Here is a 17,971-nt window from a genome sequence, read left to right on the forward strand (position 1 = left end):
TGTCCAGAATCAACTTAAATCTTTGTTATATACAATATACAATGTATATTCACTTTTTACTACCAACTGATAAATTTAAATAATCTTTACCATTCAGTGATAACAAGCAGTTTTTTTACATCTTAATATTTTATGATTTATTTAAATGAGTAGTAATTGTTGCAAACTCCATTAGAATATTTTAATTGAAATTAGTTTTGGAATAAGGGAAAGGGGGATGTGATTAAAAAATTGGGTTCAATTTTTCTCATTTGAAATTTCATAAATAAAAAAAAAAAATCTTCAAACATTTTTTTGAGAGGATTAATATTCAAAAGCATAGTGAATTGCTCTAAGAGAAAACAAAAGTTTTAAGTTCATTTGAATACATTCATTCTGTGTTAGAAACCTATGCTGTGTCAACTATTTAATCACAATCCAAATTTAGAGCGGAATCCAGCTTGAATGTTGTGTCCATACTTGCCCAAACCGTTCAGGGTTCAACCTCTGCGGTCGTATAAAGCTACGCCCTGCGGAGCATCTGGTTGGTCATTATCTTGAATATTATTATTGATAGAGATAAACTGTAAACAACAATAATGTTCAGCAAAGTAAGATTTACAAATAAACCAACATGACCGAAATGGTCAATTGACCCCATTAGGAGTTATTGTTCTTTATAGTCAATTTTTTACAATTTTCATAAAATTTCTAAATTTTCACTAACATTTTCCACTGAAACTAATGACCCAAGTTCATTATAGATAGAGATAATTTTAAGCAGCAAGAATGTTCAGTAAAGTAAGATGTACAAACACATCACCATCACATAAACACAATTTTGTCATGAATCCATCTGCTTCCTTTAATATTCACATAGACCAAGGTGAGCGATACAGGCTCTTTAGAGCCTCTAGTTTTACTGATCTTAGTGCTTTTGCTCATTACCTTGAAAACTATAATAGAAAAGTATTAACTGTAAACAGCAAAAATAATCAGAAATGCAAGATTTATAAAATTGCCAATACAACCTAAACAACTGGATGACTTCTAAGGGAATTATAGCCTTAAACGACAAAATATGACTGTCATATAGTTTATAATAGAACATGAGGGTAAAATGCATTAATTGTCTTAATCCTTGAAACCACAATAGGTGGAGAAAATCTGTCGGGGGCAAAATGCTGATGGTCAATATCTACCTACCTCCTATTTTCACCAAATAATCTTGTTGATTATATAAATTCTTCCAACATTGAGCTTGTGAGGTGCGTTTGACTCCAATCTTAATTGACCTGCCGAAGGTCATGGTTTGCTAAAGGTACTCAGGCATCCTCCACCAATAAAAACTGATTTTCACAATATAGCCAATGACTGAAATTAGCATTAAACACCAGCAATTACTCAATCATTGAATTAAGTAATCAATCCAATTTAGTGTTAGCAAAAATGCCAAGGTGAACGATACAAGTTTTTTTTAGCCTCTTGTTTGTTTTTCATTTCTGCTTTTTATCTTTAAAACCATAAAACTTATAATAAATTAAAATAAAACTAAAATAATCAGTAAGACAGGCATTGGTCCATAGTTTCCATTAAACACAAATATTCTTGCTGCATTGTATAATTTTTTGGGGAACAGATAAACCAGGTTTAATCCACCATTTTCTACATAAGAAAATGCCAGTACCAACATGACCAAGTCAGGAATATGACAGTTGTTATCCATTCGTTCGATGTGTTTGAGCTTTTGATTTTGCCATTTACTTATATTAGGGACTTTCGGCTTAGAATTTCCATCGGAGTTCGATAATTTTGTTATTTTACTTTTTATATTCCTACAAGGGGATTTTCCAAATTAAAAAAAACCCTGTTCCCTTTAAACTATATCTCTCTTTTACTCTGAGCCACACATTATCCTGAAAATATAAAAATGTGTTGGATATATTTTATGTAATGTGGAGCATTGGTATTACATATATATTGGTATTATGTATTATATATTATTTTTTGGGGGGTTTATATCTTAAAATTTTAATAGTTCTTCAAGGGACATGAGTGAAGATGTATTCACAGTGCATATTACTTATATTTTAGACTGTCATGTCAGAGAAATCTCCAGGTGTGACTGCTGGTCAAGGGATAGAAGGTAATTTTCTTTAACTTATTTTATTATTATATATATATTATTCATCACTATAATAGATACATAGCTCCAGATAAACATTTACTAATTAGGTTTTTTACTCCTCATGTTGTATTTAATCTCAAGTGAAAAAGTTTTTTCTTTTGCATCATCAGTTCAAGTTCACCCATCAGGCAAAGATTGAACTGGGTTTTTTCACTCCAATATTCCTGATTGTATTGGGTTTTTTTCATCATGGTTTTAAAATTGAGACATTAATCTACTCTGTTTGGGTAAAATTGATTCATTGTCATGTTTATTATGCATCAATATTATCATGATTATAGTCTGTTAATGTGTTAAAATAATTTAACATCGATTCATGGACAGTTTTATTTTTACCCAAGTTAGTGACATAAACCAAAATATTGTCCATGTAAACAGCAAAACAGTCACTATAAATATATAATCAATGTCATTGCACACAGAGTTATTGCTTTCTCTATGAGTGAATTGATAATACGGGAGACATTTCTCTACAATCCTCAGAATATGCAGGGATCTCCATGGCCTCTTTAACGATGGCGCCCCGCCATCGTTCCAATGTCTTGCGCCATCGTCAAATGACTCGCACCAATTTAAATTATCTTGCGCCATCGTTAAATTGTCTTCCGCCATCGTTCAAAACTTCATCGTTTTTTGTAGCACAACGCCATTTTTTTTTATCATTTATAATCAAATGCATGTAATTGCACAACCCTAAGGCTTTTTATGTTATAATCCAATACAGTTCTAACGCCTGAGGGATATCCTGATTAAGATCGATAATCACTTGTACCTGAGCTTGTACAGGTAGATCAACAAACCAGACAGGAGAATACTATCTGAGGATAGACGATCCATTTGTCGAATTAATCAACTAAGTTTCAGCAAATGATTATGATAGTTTAGATTAAATAAATAAATTAATAATCCACAGTTACAAAGAAAACAGTTTAACAAGTCGAACACATGCTTTATTTTGACTTACGCAATCAGCATCCCCCTTTTTTAAGAAGTACAAAATAAGACGCAAAACAGTAAATATTATTTCATCGCAAATAACTCGAGTACTGCTGTAACGATAATTTAGAATTACTTTAAAAGTTAAAAAGTAAAAACTTAAATATTTCCTGTAAAGAAATATCGTATCGTAATTCCGAATTCATTTCGTATATTACAATCAAATTGATACATCCGCGTTTCCGGTTTCTATTCAGACTCAAAAGATGCATGTTGCACAGCATCAATTTGCCAGATAAAGTCATTAAACACCTTTTCATTTGTCAACGTTTGCTTTACAAATCTCTTTAACCTTTTACATAACCCGTACGCATCGTTTTGTTGTTGCTGCAAATCAGCCATACCCGTAATGGGTTCTAAATTTGACAGTGTCCATGAAAAATAAGCTCCACATCATATGATTTTAACCCCCATAACAAGTGCCAAAAATACAAGAAATCTACATGGGGACCTTCAGGACAGCTTTTGGTCATTCTCGACTAAGGGGGGACCATGAAGACTTGGCATTTGAATGGTTAAAAATGGCAATAAATGAAAATATTGATACTTCTATAATGAAAATTCAAATAAATATAATTTAAATAAGTAAGGAATTAGCATGTTCACCATTCCTTGTATCATTGTTGAATGGAGGGATAAAATACTTTCGATCGCGCTACACTGTACAGCGTAGATACGGTTTGTAATGGTGAAAGTTCCTCCATCGTTCAATTTTCATCCATGGAGATCCCTGAATATGTGTCAGTTTTGTGATAATTTAATAAACTAAGTCTTTGGCACAAGATGTGCTTTTTCTACCTTTTCTATTCCTTGTTATAAAAAGAAATTTTATGAACTGGTGACGATTGTTTATCGGGATACAAAATTTTAGTAAGGGACAAATGATTTTAAGATTCCGACAAGGAGCCAGTTCTGCCATTTGTGACTTATCAACCCTTATCGCTTCACTAAAAAATTATGTTAACGTAAGTGGGCGAGAATGCCCGAGTAGTTAAGATTGCTTTTTGATTGGTGTTTTATTTTAAGAACGAAAATAGATTTATAAATTACGCAAAACTAATTCATTATTTAGGGTAAATGACGCACTTGACAGCAACTAATAGGGTTGGGAATGCATAGTTTTAATAAATAATTTGGTTTCCCTTTGAATGAATTGTGTTTTTAAACGCTAAGCAGGACAATTGAATTGGGTTTTCTATTGTTTTAATTTCGAATGAGGATGCTATAGTACATAGATATAGGAAGATGTGGCGTGAGTGCCAATGAGACAACTCTTCATCCAAATAACAATTTATAAAACATGTAAAAGTAAACCATAACTTGTATGTTTATCTGCAATCACAAGCAATCTTCTATTTTACTAGAATTATTTTGCCAAGAAAAAGGTTTGCTATTGTATAGTTGACATACTGACATGATAGCTGTTAGAAACCAATAATTTATATCTTGCCTGTGACAAAAGTCCTGGATGTGAGATATAAGGATCACTGCAGTCCAATCATGTCATGGATCAGTGATCAAGGTTATGTTTTCCTTGTCAAGTCAGTTTCTCATATATCTACTATAAACAGTAGGTCACCTAACTATATTTGATGTATAGAATTATTGTAAGATGAACATGTCTGTCTTGCAGCATTCATCTGACCTTGATCTCATCTTCATGGTTCGTTGGTCAATGTTGAAGTTTTCTTGTAGTCGGTTCTTGGATCCTGTAAGCAATAGGTCAACTATATTTTGTGTACAGGATGCTGGTAAGGTGTACGAAGTCGTTCAATTAACATTATATTACGCTGCCAAAATCATGACTAAACGGATGTAGTGACCAACTTTGGACTTTTAAGCACATGACAAGAAACGCCTATAATCAGAACATGTTATTTCATTGGTTTGATTTCTACTGTCTTAACATTCTGTTGACAAACATCCAGTGTCACCTTGGTTATTGTTCATTGTATCTACATGTCAATCACCATAAGTATTTACGACAACAATTTCAAATTGACAACTGGACATAATTTCAATTAATGTAAACCTATTGATGTAAAATCAATACAAACTAAACTTAATATAACTAATTAAACGAAGGCACAATAATTTATTTACAAACCAATGCCAAAAAAATCACAATTCTTTATAATCAGATGGGTATATGAAGTGTAAAATCTGCTATCAATTCATTTACAAATCAATAAACATATGGCAGCGTAATATAACGTTAGGCCAGGATTTTTTAATTTGTTGGTTTACGGATCCGCCGACCCGATTTTGCCGACTTCCAGAATAAAAATAAAATCGAATTTTCAGGCTTTTTTTTATTCTCGCCGACCCTAACAAATGCATTATCCCTGAAAAATAATTAAAATATCCTTTTTTATGAAATGAAACGCATTAATCAGTAACAGAAGTGATGTCACTTTCTGGTGTGAAAAAATGAAACTTTCAGTTTACGTTTCTAAAAATAGACAAATCAATTATTAATGACCTTGAAATGTCGTTTGCGCAAATAATTTTGCGGAACGAAACCTGTGTTTAAAACCAATTACACAATAAGTTCGTTTCCCTTATTTGTCACCAGTCCGTAAGATGCTTGTTCTCATAGAAATAGACTTGTCCAAATGTGGACAGGTGGAAGTTCAAGACATCAAGTTAAAGTACTGAATTTTAACAAATCATTTGATATTTTCTTGTTTCATAGATAATAAAAAAATATCGTCCATTTAGTTAAAAACAGGAATGCATGACAACAGATTATTTAACCTGATATTCTCGTTTTTCCAGTGGACGAGTCTATTACGTTTTTGACACGTGTGTTGAAACTTATTTCGTATGACGTTTTTACTTTTTTTTTATTATCAGTTTTCGTGCTTATTATTTTTCACCACAGTTTTGATTAAAAGCTAAGTCAAATAACTGACGTGAATCTGTTTTTTCTTGTTTGTGTAATGACGATTTAATTTCGTCTTTGTCCGTGTACCCCCCCTTTTTTACCGGAAATTATTAGACAATGCCATGTGATGTTTACAGCTGAGCAATAATATATATCATCAAACTAAAATTTAAGAACGATGACAAAATAGTATGACGAACATATTATTAGAAAGGTGAAATATATTTTTATTTTGCATATCAGTTTTCTGTCTTGAAAGATTTTTTTTTAATTTTTTTTTCCAACCGACCGACCCGACTTTTTCATGGAGAAAATCTGTAAACCAACAAATTAAAAAAACGTGGCCTTAATTGACAGAATTTCGCCCATCCTATCTGATTTCAGGTTTTTTATGTTCAGATTAGGCAATTTTTTCCCCATGTTCTCTGAAAAGAACATTTTTATTATATTAAAAGTACACTTTATTTCTATTTCATTATAAAATAGAGAAAATTCTGATTCCAGTGATATCTAGTTTTATACAAGTATCTTTATTGACCATTCCACCACTAAGGATCACTTATGCATTGTCCCTAAAAATATGACGTCATAGAAAAAAACTGTTGATTGCACCCTTTGTCAAATGTTTAATGACAATCCAAATTCAGAGCTGTATCAAGCTTGACTCAACTGTTCAGGGTTTGACCTTTGCAGTTGTATCAAGCTGCGTCATGTGGAGCATTTATTTAATATAGAAAATATCATAAATTACCAATTCAGTTAGCATTATGTTCCAGTACAATGATTTTTTTTAACTGATAGGGGACTATGTATTGCCATGCAATACTCTCAAGATGTTTGTTCTAATTTATTTGCCCGTCATAGTCGATATGTTATATGGTACACCCTTGTCCGTCTTTCTGCTCGCCCATATGCCTCCCTGTCTGTCTGGAGAATGCTGTAATAATATGTAATGAAATATTTATGCAATATTTGATTCGTTGGAATAAATCTTTACTTTGATTTTCAAAAATGTGTTTGTCTGCTGTTCCATAGTTACTGTACGTCAGATGTATGTCCGTTTTTTCTCATGTTGTGCACTTACTCAAGTACACTTGGTTTGATTTATTTGAGACTAGTCTAGGGATTGATAAAAGTAGGCTCCCTTGTTATCATTTATGGTGACTTGAGTTACACCGGTATCACTCAGATTACAATTCTACCTTGACAGGTAAGTTTGTATTTAGCCTATAAAATACTTATTTAGCCTTGAGAATTGAAAGGTCAGTTTATCCCATTCATACAATACAAGTTTACCTATAAGGGTCAGAATGGGGTTTACAGAATAGAGAATACATGTAATAGCAACAAAAATAGAGAATAGAGAAAATGAACAACAAAATAAAGAATAGAGAATAATTTAATGGGGTGCAAAAGCATAAAGAATAACTGTGCAAAATAAAAAGGTTACTTAGGTAACTGTAATGCAATACTGATAATATAATGATCAATGTACATAATTGATAAATAATCCTGTAACACAAAGACTAAATAGTAATATCATTTTCATGAGAATTTTACAGAATGAGAGTTATTTTTAGCTCACCGGGCCCGAAGGGCCAAGTGAGCTTTTCCCATCACTTGGCGTCCGGCGTCCGGCGTCCGGCGTCGTCTTCTGTCGTCGTCGTCCTGCGTTAACTTTTACAAAAATCTTCTCCTTTGAAACTACTTGGCCAAATTAAACCAAACTAGGCCACAATCATCATTGGGGTATCTAGTTTAAAAAATTTGTCCGGTGACCCGGCCAATTAACCAAGATGGCAGCCACGGCTAAAAATAGAACATAGGGGTAAAATGCAGTTTTTGGTTTATAACTTAAAAACAAAAGCATTTAGAGCAAATCTGACATGGTTAAATTGTTTATCAGGTCAAGATCTATCTACCCTGAAATTTTCGGATGAATCTGACAACCTGTTGTTTGGTTGCTACCCCTGAATTGGTAATTTTAAGGAAATTTTGCTGTTTTTGGTCATTATCTTGTATATTATTATAGATAGAGATAAACTGTAAACAGCCATTATGTTCAGCAAAGAAAGATTTACAAATAAGTCAACATGACTGAAATGGTCAGTTGACCCCTTTAGGAGTTATTGCCCTTTATAGTCAATTTTTAATCATTTTTCATAAATCTTAGTAATTTTTTACAAAAATCTTCTCCTCTGAAACTACTGGGCCAAATTAATCCAAACTTATCCACAATCATCTTTGGGGTATCTAGTTTAGAAAATGTGTCTGATGACCCGGCCATCCAACCAAGATGGCCGCCATGGCTAAAAATAGCACATAGGGGTAAAATGCAGTTTTTGGCTTATAACTCAAAAACCAAAGCTTTTAGAGCAAATCTGACAGTGGTTAAATTGTTTATCAGGTCATTATCTATCTGCCCCGAAATTTTCAGATGAATCGGACAACCCGTTGTTGGGTTGCTGCCCCTGAATTGGTAATTTTAAGGAAATTTTGCTGTTTTTGGTTATTGTCTTGAATATTATTATAGATAGAGATAAACTGTAAACAGCAATAATGTTCAGCAAAGTAAGATTTACAAATAAGTCAACATGACCGAAATGGTCAATTGACCTCCTAAGGAGTTATTGTCCTTTATAGTCAATTTTCAACAATTTTTATAAAATTTGTAAATTTTTACTAACATTTTCCACTGAAACTACTGGGCCAAGTTCATAAGTAAGATGTTCAAACACATCACCATCACCAAAATACAATTTTGTCATGAATCCATCTGCTTCCTTTGTTTAATAGTCACATAGACCAAGGTGAGCGACACAGGCTCTTTAGAGCCTCTAGTTAAGGCTATTAAAAGAAAAATGTCCTAAAAATTTAAAGAATACAGGTATTAAAAAAAAACCATGCAGGTCCTCGTGTCATTTACATTGTCAAAATATAGGACACATCTAGTCAAACTGGTTTTAAACTAGACATCTAGTCAAACTGGTTTGGTATAACTGACTGTTTCTTGCCTTAGATGTCTATTTCACAGTGACCTTATGTGTTTGTGCTAAGAGTACATTGTACTGTCATATTTATTGATTTTCTGTTGGGACATGACCTACATTGTTTTAATATGCAAAACAGTGGCTTGAGATTTTAACTGATATAAGTATAATAAATTAATATTTGGAATTTTATATCCTGGTTGATGATGTTTTTTTAGGGAGCAAGATGTTTTCTTCATTCTTGTTCACATTATGATTATTTTAACATTTAAAGATAGAAAAAATGTCAGTTCTCATTTAAAAATATTTTGCAACTAAATAACAGAATAATAATCTGTCAGATTTGGTGTAAACAAAAAACAAGACAGTGTAATGCAAGGATAGTCTATTTCTATAAAGTCAAGCAGATAGTTTTTTTATATCTAAAAAAACTACCATGTAAAGAAATATGCAAGTAAAAGGCCAAAAATATCCCCAAAAATTCAACATTAACAGATTAACAATTAGATCAAGATGCACAAAGTTTTAAGTATTGGTTAGAATATAGGATTCTTTTGTACTTTAACAACATCACACTAACAATAAAGTGACCTTAATTTTGGACAAGGTAAATGGCATGAAGCCAAATTTATCAACTTCTATTGTATGAATGGGATAAACTGACCTTTCAATTCTCAAGGCTAAATAAGTATTTTATAGACTAAATACAAACTTACCTGTCAAGGTAGAATTGTAATCTGAGTGATACCGGTGTTATTCTAGTCACCATAATTGTTTTCCTCTTTTACTCTAAGCAATTATGACCTGATTTGATCTTGCATGAGTAACACCACCAATGCCACATGTGTAGCAGGAGGTGGAAGACCTTCATGCTTCAAAGCTTAAATATAGATGATGCTTTATGTTACAAAATTTCTGTCAGCCATATGGACATTGTCATTGAACTCATTTTAATTGTCCAGCCAGTGCTGAAAAAAACTGTTTAACACATGAATTTATGGCGTGTGATTAGTAATATGGAAAAAAAAAAAATTGTCGAGCCTGTGACTTCTGTCGCAGAAAGCTTGACATAGGGATAGTGATCTGGCGGCGGCGTTAGCTAACTTCTTAAAAGCTTTTTATTTTAGAAGGTGGAAGAACTGGATGCTTAATACTTTGTATATGGATGACTTATGTTACGAAGTATCCGTCTGTCATATGTCCATTGTCCTTGACCTCATTTTCATGGTTCAGTGACTTCTTGAAAAAAAGTTAATATTTGTTGTAATGTTAATTTCTTTTTTATTATGAGTAATAGGATAACTAAATTTTGTATATGCATACCTTGCAAGGTCCTCATGCCCGCCAGACAGTTTTCATTTGACCTTGACCTAATTTTTTCATGGATCAGTGGACAAGGTTAAGTTTTCATGATTATGTCCATATATCTGTACTTGTACTATGAGCAATAGGTCTACTATATTTGGTATATTTTGATTGTAAGGTGTATATGTCCAACTGGCAGGTGTGATTTGACCTTGACCTCATTTTCATGTTTCAGTGGTCAAAGTTAAGTTTTTGAGTTTTGGTCTTTTTTTCTAATACTATATGCAATAGGTCAACTATATATGGTGTATGGACATATTTTATGATGTACACCTCAGTCTGGCAGGTTTTATTTGACCTTGACCTCATTTTCATGGTTCATTGGTCAATGTTTAATTTCCATGGTCAAGTTTGTTTCTTAGATACTATATTCGGTGTATTGAATTTTAAGGTGTATTTCTTGTTTGGTTTTATCTGACCTTGACCTCATTTTCTTGGATCATGTGAAGTGTATGTGATACTTGAAGTAAAGCTTTATATTTAGGACTATCAACATGAAATCCGTGGTTAGTAAAGAAGGCGACACGTTTCGGTGTGTGCACTCTTGTTCATACTAGAGTTACAGGAATTGACTAGATTAACGAAATATGTTATATGTTGTGAATTAACTCACTATGCTAGGATCAATTAACTGTTTATACTTTACTTAATCATTGAGGAAGTTAAATACATGAAAGCACTTTGGATCATAAAATTTGTAAAGTGTTTATTTCATTTACATGGTTGTTGGAATTGGGGAAACTACATGCACTTTTATTCTAACTGATTCTTGTTCAATATACCTATACATGCTATAGTTTTTCATTTTATTCTTGCAACCATTTTTTTTTAATATGCATATAAATTATAATTGTTTGCACCTGTCCTTAGTCAGGGTTCTGATGTGGTTCATAAGTCTTTCTCATTTCTCGTTTTTTATATAGATTAGACCGTTGGTTTTCCCGTTTTAATGGTTTTACACTAGCAATTTTTGGGGCCCTTTATAGCTTACTGGGCGGTGTGAGCAAAGGCTCCGTGTTGACGACTGTACTTTGACCTATAATGGTTTACTTTTGTAAATTGTGACTTGGATGGAGAGTTGTCTCATTTGCACTCATACAACATCTTCTTATATCTATATACAAATGTTGTATCTTTCTCTACTGTTGCAACTGTTTTACTTTATATAAATGCCTTATGCGTGTATTCCTATTATACTGGAAAAGAAAGTATATGGTACAAATGTATATCAAATGACACAAAATCAGCACTGCACCTGATAAAACTATTAGCAAAGGCACACCACTAGTATTGCTGTTCTTCATTTCACACTGAGGCCTTCAATATTTAACCAAAAGCCTTATCTCACTGCAAATTCTAGATGGCTACTATAACTAGTTGGATCAGAATCTCAATCACCAGCCCAGTAGTCATCACTTCTGTGTTGACATGAATTATCATTGCTATGGTCATAATTATAAATTAACTGTTTATAAAACTTTGAATTGTTGAAATACTAAGGCTTTTCTACCTCAGGTATAGATTACCATAGCTGTATTTGGCAAAACTTTTAGGAATTTTTGGTCCTCAATACTCTTCAACGTCGTACTTTATTTTGCATTTTTAACTTTTTTGATTGGAGCGTCATTGATGAATCTTTCGAAGACGAAAAGCGCTTCTGGTGTAAATTCAAAATTTGAATCCTGGTATCTATGATGAGGTTATTTAACAGATGTCGATGACAATTCATCTGTGCATTTAGGAAAACAACTACAGGGAAATATCAAAAAATTATGAAATATATTTGGCATAGTAATTTTACAAATACTATCCTGAATTGCCCAACATTTTCACTGTAAAAAAAAACATTTTAAAATTGTGGTAACTTCGAGACCCATAAAAATAAATGTAGATAACTTTACAGTAAATTACTTACGAAAAGGACATAATCAGCAAAGTCACAATGAAGCCTTCAACAAAAATCCTCACCCGACTGTAGACTAAGGGCCCTTAATTATTGTTTAATCATCTAATTTTGCTAAAAACTAAATATTTAATATTTACAAACAATGAAAATGGTGCATAATAAAAAATACTTGATTATAATAAATTGTGTAAAATAGTATTTTTCTTCATCATCTTCATTAAAATAACTTTATATCTTTGACTTTGTAGATGAAGTCCCAACTGAAATAAAGTTAATGACTGACAAAAGATCTGTCGAATTGTACCTTAAATTACTTGAGTCAGGCTCTGAGAAAAAGAGAGACATACGTTTAGTAGTAGTTGGAAAAAAAGGTGCAGGAAAGACTTCATTGATTAAAAGATTGTTTGGTGAAGATAATACAGATGTTACTAGTACAAATGGAATAGAAATTCATAAAATAAAATGCAAAGCAATGTCTGATGATGGAATATGGAATAAATTAGATGGTATGATGTTTAAAGTTAAAACAAATATAACAAAAGTTTTGAAACTATGAATCAATCAATTCCAACATACTTCATTTTACGATCAGATTTGTATTGACAAAATGTAACTGTAAATATGGACATCTGTGGATGCAATTGAGAACAACAAGCCTTTGCAAGTCTTATGTCAGGTGAAGGTCTTATTGTACCTCCTCAGACAGAAGGATGCTTTCCGGTGGCAGTGGCCACAATGTCTCTTTTATAAAGCTTCAATATTTCAAAAGATTAAGGAGCTGGTTTGTGATTATCTGGTTTACTGATGCCTATAGTGCCTAACAAGATTTTGTGAGGTAGACGAAATTGACTTTAAAACGATGTCCAGAAATAGGCAGATCGGACATATTTTGACTTTATTTACTTACTTCTTAAGTTTGGGATTAATTGTAATTAAAATATTCCAATGAGACTGAAAAATGCTTTTTTTATGTTATGATAAATAATAATGTTACCTGCCGTAGTCGTGCGTAAAACATATTTCGGCATTTCTTTTAAGAAAATGACTTGTTTAATAGAACAACACGTCTTATATGTAAAGTTTCTCTTTTTTCTCCACAATAGGCTTTTAAAAAATAATCTTTCAACTGTGTATTCAGAAAATTTTGTGAAAATAGAAGAAGTGGCAATTCTTAACTTTCATTGACAAAACATAATATTGACTCGTCCAGTGTCCAGTTTGAAGGTCATTTTAGTTACCGTACACATTCATGCACGTTCTAATTAATCAATAGTCATGTATGAAAAGCATAAACATGTTTGAAGGTAAACTAATAACAACGTAATCCAATCAAATTGCTTACGATTCAATAACAATGACTAGTCCACATCATAAAAATGTATAGGGATAAACTGGGTAGGGAGAAAATGTCAGATATTTTAAGTTCATTATTTTGCAATAAAGAATAAAAATTTGTTAACCAATAGATTTGCTATAATGTCATAAACATGTAATTCTGTATTGGTATAGTTTTTGGATCTTTTATTTGCGTCTTTAAGGCTGTAGAAAGTTTGGCGTTCAAAAGTGAACATAATCATTGACTTTATACAGAAAATTCGCCTTTTTAAAACATTGAATTTTTCACGAATAATATGCGACAACAAAGTAAAAGCATGTCTTAAGACACTGCAAAAAAAACATTCTGATTGATGCAGTAGTATAGTCATAAATTGCGCTGGAGTGAACAGTGGTATGGCAAACGTCGAATTCCCTCACACAATGTTATCACACACTATAATCATCTGAGGTTTCAGTCTTGAATATATATGTTGTTTTAGGCTTTGAAGTTTCCTGATTATATTCCTTTCTCAGGTACTAAAGGTACCAGGTCATCTTCTCTTTAGTAGAGTTCAACTGAGCTTGACCTCCTTTTCAAGGTTCTTTGCGTCACATAATTATACCCCCGCTTTGAAAAAAAGGGGGGTATACTAGTACTGTTTTACCTCTGTCTGTCCTTCCGTCAGTCCGTCAGTCCATCAGTCCGTCAGTCTGTCAGCATGGTCAGTCAGTCCGTCCCTCCGTCCCATGAATATTTTTCATCACATTTTTCTCAGGAACTACGTATATACACTACCAGGATTTCTGAAATTTGGTTTCAGGCTTGATATAAGTCAGCTATACTGTGTGATGAAGAGTTTAAACTAACACAACTTTGGAAAGTTACCAGAAAATATACGTGTGAATATTGTTTATATTGAAATCTATGGTAACCCTACAGTCGAGGTAGGGATAGTTAAGAAATTTAGTGTTAGTTTAAACTCTTAAAAGTTCAGGGCATATAAACTTTGAAAATTTGCCGCACAGCCCTACATTTTGACCTTTGAAAAAAATAGTGGTGCATATGAACTTTCCATTCTAGGATATGATTTTTTTCAAAACTTCATAGAAACAGTGGTACAGTTTTAACTTTTAGCCGTAAAGGGAGTTCCTATGGGAAAACGCATTGTCAATATTTACAGAAATGCAACCTGTATACAGCTACACACAATTGGTAATTGCAATAAAAACAGACCTTAATTGGTTTCCTTCCTGCCATTTCAAGGTGACAATAATCACAATATTAACAAAGGATTAATATAATTCAGAAGTTAAAGAAAAATACAACTTGAATATTTTAAAGTCAATATCAAATATATACATCTTTATATTGTGAATATATGTACAATACCTTTTAATTAGGCTAATGATGACTTTCAATTTCTGTAACAGTTTATTTTTACTGAAGTAAATGAATCAATTAGGGTGAAGTTATAACATGCTTGAAGAAAACTAAACTATTTTAACAAGTTAAATATTTATTATACGACCGCAAAAATTGAAATTTGTTTGGTCTGATATTGGTATCACGTTGGCGTCGTCGTGGTCTGAATACTTTTAGTTTTCGCACTCTTAACTTTAGTAAAAGTGAATAGAAATCTATGAAATTTTAACACAAGGTTTATGACCACAAAAGGAAGGTTGGGATTGATTTTGGGAGTTTTGGTCCCAACATTTTAGGAATTAGGGGCCAAAAAGGGCCCAAATAAGCATTTTCTTGGTTTTTGCACTATACTTTAGTTTAAGTAAATAGAAATCAATGAAATTTAAACACAAGGTTTATGACCACAAAAGGAAGGTTGGGATTGATTTTGGGAGTTGAGGTCCCAACAGTTTAGGAATTAAGGGCCAAAAAGGGGCCGAAATAAGCATTATTCTTGGTTTTCGCACCATAACTTTAGTATAAGTAAATAGAAATCTATGAAATTTAAACACAAGGTTTATGACCATAAAAGGAAAAACTGTATGTAGATTCTTAATTTTTGGTCCTGTTTTCACATTGGTCTACATTAAGATCCAAAGGGTCCAAAATTAAACTTAGTTTGATTTTAACAAAAAATGAATCCTTGGGGTTCTTTGATATGCTGAATTTAAAAATGTACTTAGATTTTTTATTATTGGCCCAGTTTTCAAGTTGGTCCAAATCGGGGTTCAAAATTAAACTTTGTTTGATTTCATCAAAAATTGAATAATTGGCACAGTATTGCGCAATAGCTAGAAATCTTCAATTGCACAGTATAATGTGTAATAGCAAATATTTTCAATTGTACAGTATTGCGCATTAGCAAGAAATATCTAACTGCACAATATTGTGCAATAGCAAGAAATTTTCAATTGGAGTTATCTTTCTTTGTCCAGAATAGTAGTTGAATCAACTTAAATCATTGTTTTATACAATATACAATGTATATTCACTTTTACTACCAACTGATAAATTAAAACAATCTTTACCATGTAGTGATAACAAGCACTTTATTTTACATTTTAATATTTTATGATGTATTTAAATTAGTAGTTATTGTTGCAAACTCCATTAGAAATTTGAATTGAGATCAGTTTTAGAAAAAGGGAAAGGGGGATGTGAAAAAAAAGGGGGGTGTTAATTTTTCTCATTTCAGATTTCAAAAATAAAAAGAAAATTTCTTCAAACATTTTTTCGAGATGATTAATATTCCACAGCATAGTGAATTGCTCAAAGGCAAAAAAAATATTTTAAGTTTATTAGACCACATTCATTCTGTGTCAGAAACCTATGCTGTGTCAACTATTTAATCACAATCCAAATTTAGAGCTGAATCCAGCTTGAATGTTGTGTCCATACTTGCCCCAACTGTTCAGGGTTCAACCTCTGCCGTCGTATAAAGCTGCGCCCTGCGGGGCATCTGGTTGAATATGAACAAAAAGGTTCATTTAAGACATGACATATTGACCATTAACATAATTTTAGATTTTTTCCCATAGTAATCAGAATGTAATCAAAAAGTAATCAGGATTACAAGGTATTTTGAAAATTAACTGATTAAATTAAACTACATGTAATCAGATTTTTGGCTGATTAATGATTACAATGATTACTTGAAGAATTGTAATCAATTACAGCTGATAAATGATTACAATTACAATTACCCCAAGTCTAACAAGCGGGAAAGTTAATACTCTAAAACATTTAACAATTTAATAAATAACAATATATGCCAAAGATAAATCCAAATAATTAAAACAAATGCACTATAGAATTTAAAGTCACTGCTCTTATGAATTGTCTAATCACATTGATTAATTGTCAGATGGAATTGTTCGAAATGCACTTTTAGAAGAAATTGTCCAAATAGTAATATTCCTAAGATAAAACTGGATCTGGGGTTACAGGTCTTGATCCGCTAAGTTGTTAGTCTCTCTTTTGTTGTTGGGTTGATGGCATTCCAATGTGTGAGATGATTGGTAGGCAATCTTTAGTGTCTGATAGTTGAAATCACCAAAACTGGAACAGACGGTACTCTGCAGGATCACTCCAACTCCTTCACGCTTCTAACTGTTGCAACAGTTCCCTACTTAAACTGAGACTGTGACTTAGTTGTTGTATAATTAAGTTTGAGTCTGTTCCAGTTTTGGGTCTGAAACCACATCCTTGATAGCTAATGAATATCCTGAGTTGCCATGCTGGTTGGATACTGAAGAGCGAACTGTTTGGTGACAGTTGTGAAGCTGACTTCTTTTCTCCTACTTGGCTTGTAGGTGCTCTGTTCCTGGAACTCACTTACTGTCGTTACTTGATGGTCACCTAAGTGACTATGATGTTTCTGTCCCTACATGCTGATTCTCTGGTGACTCTCTATTGACTTTTTCCCTTCTGCTCTTTCAAAATTTCTGCGAACTATGAACTATTTAAAATGAAAATTGAAAAGAACTCAAGGTGAGATGTAGATTTCAAATTAATCCGAGTAATAATGATTTTATATACAAAGTGCCAAATGAAAAACATGACTAGTAAAATTAAGATCAAATGTAATTAAAGGATTAAACTCTAATTATCACATGACATCTGTCTGCATTATTTACAGGTTTTACAATTACTATGGAAAAGAGAAATACTCAAAGACATGAAAAATAAACTTAATTCCTTAATAAAGCAAACTTTTGATAATAAACAAATAATTCTAAAATTATCTAACATACAGACAAATAGATATGAAATACTGAAAAATACTATCAAATATGTTTAATACACTTGGAAGGAAAATGCACCCATGACATATATCAATAAGGTCATCTCTAAAATTTGTCTACATCTGAACGGATTTGAA

General features: G+C 32.3%; 1 protein-coding gene across 1 annotated transcript in view; it reads left to right on the forward strand.

Annotated features, from left to right (window-relative positions):
* LOC134700574 (uncharacterized) overlaps nucleotides 1–17,971 on the forward strand; it is an 80,588-nt gene that overhangs the window by 16,186 nt on the left and 46,431 nt on the right. The window contains exons 6-7 of the mRNA XM_063561951.1: nucleotides 2,074–2,125; nucleotides 12,560–12,817. Of these exons, the coding sequence (XP_063418021.1) occupies nucleotides 2,074–2,125; nucleotides 12,560–12,817 (310 nt within the window). The remainder of the gene's footprint in view (nucleotides 1–2,073; nucleotides 2,126–12,559; nucleotides 12,818–17,971) is intronic.

This window comes from Mytilus trossulus, unplaced genomic scaffold (genome assembly GCF_036588685.1).
Source record: "Mytilus trossulus isolate FHL-02 unplaced genomic scaffold, PNRI_Mtr1.1.1.hap1 h1tg000158l__unscaffolded, whole genome shotgun sequence".
Lineage (NCBI taxonomy): Eukaryota > Metazoa > Mollusca > Bivalvia > Mytilida > Mytilidae > Mytilus > Mytilus trossulus.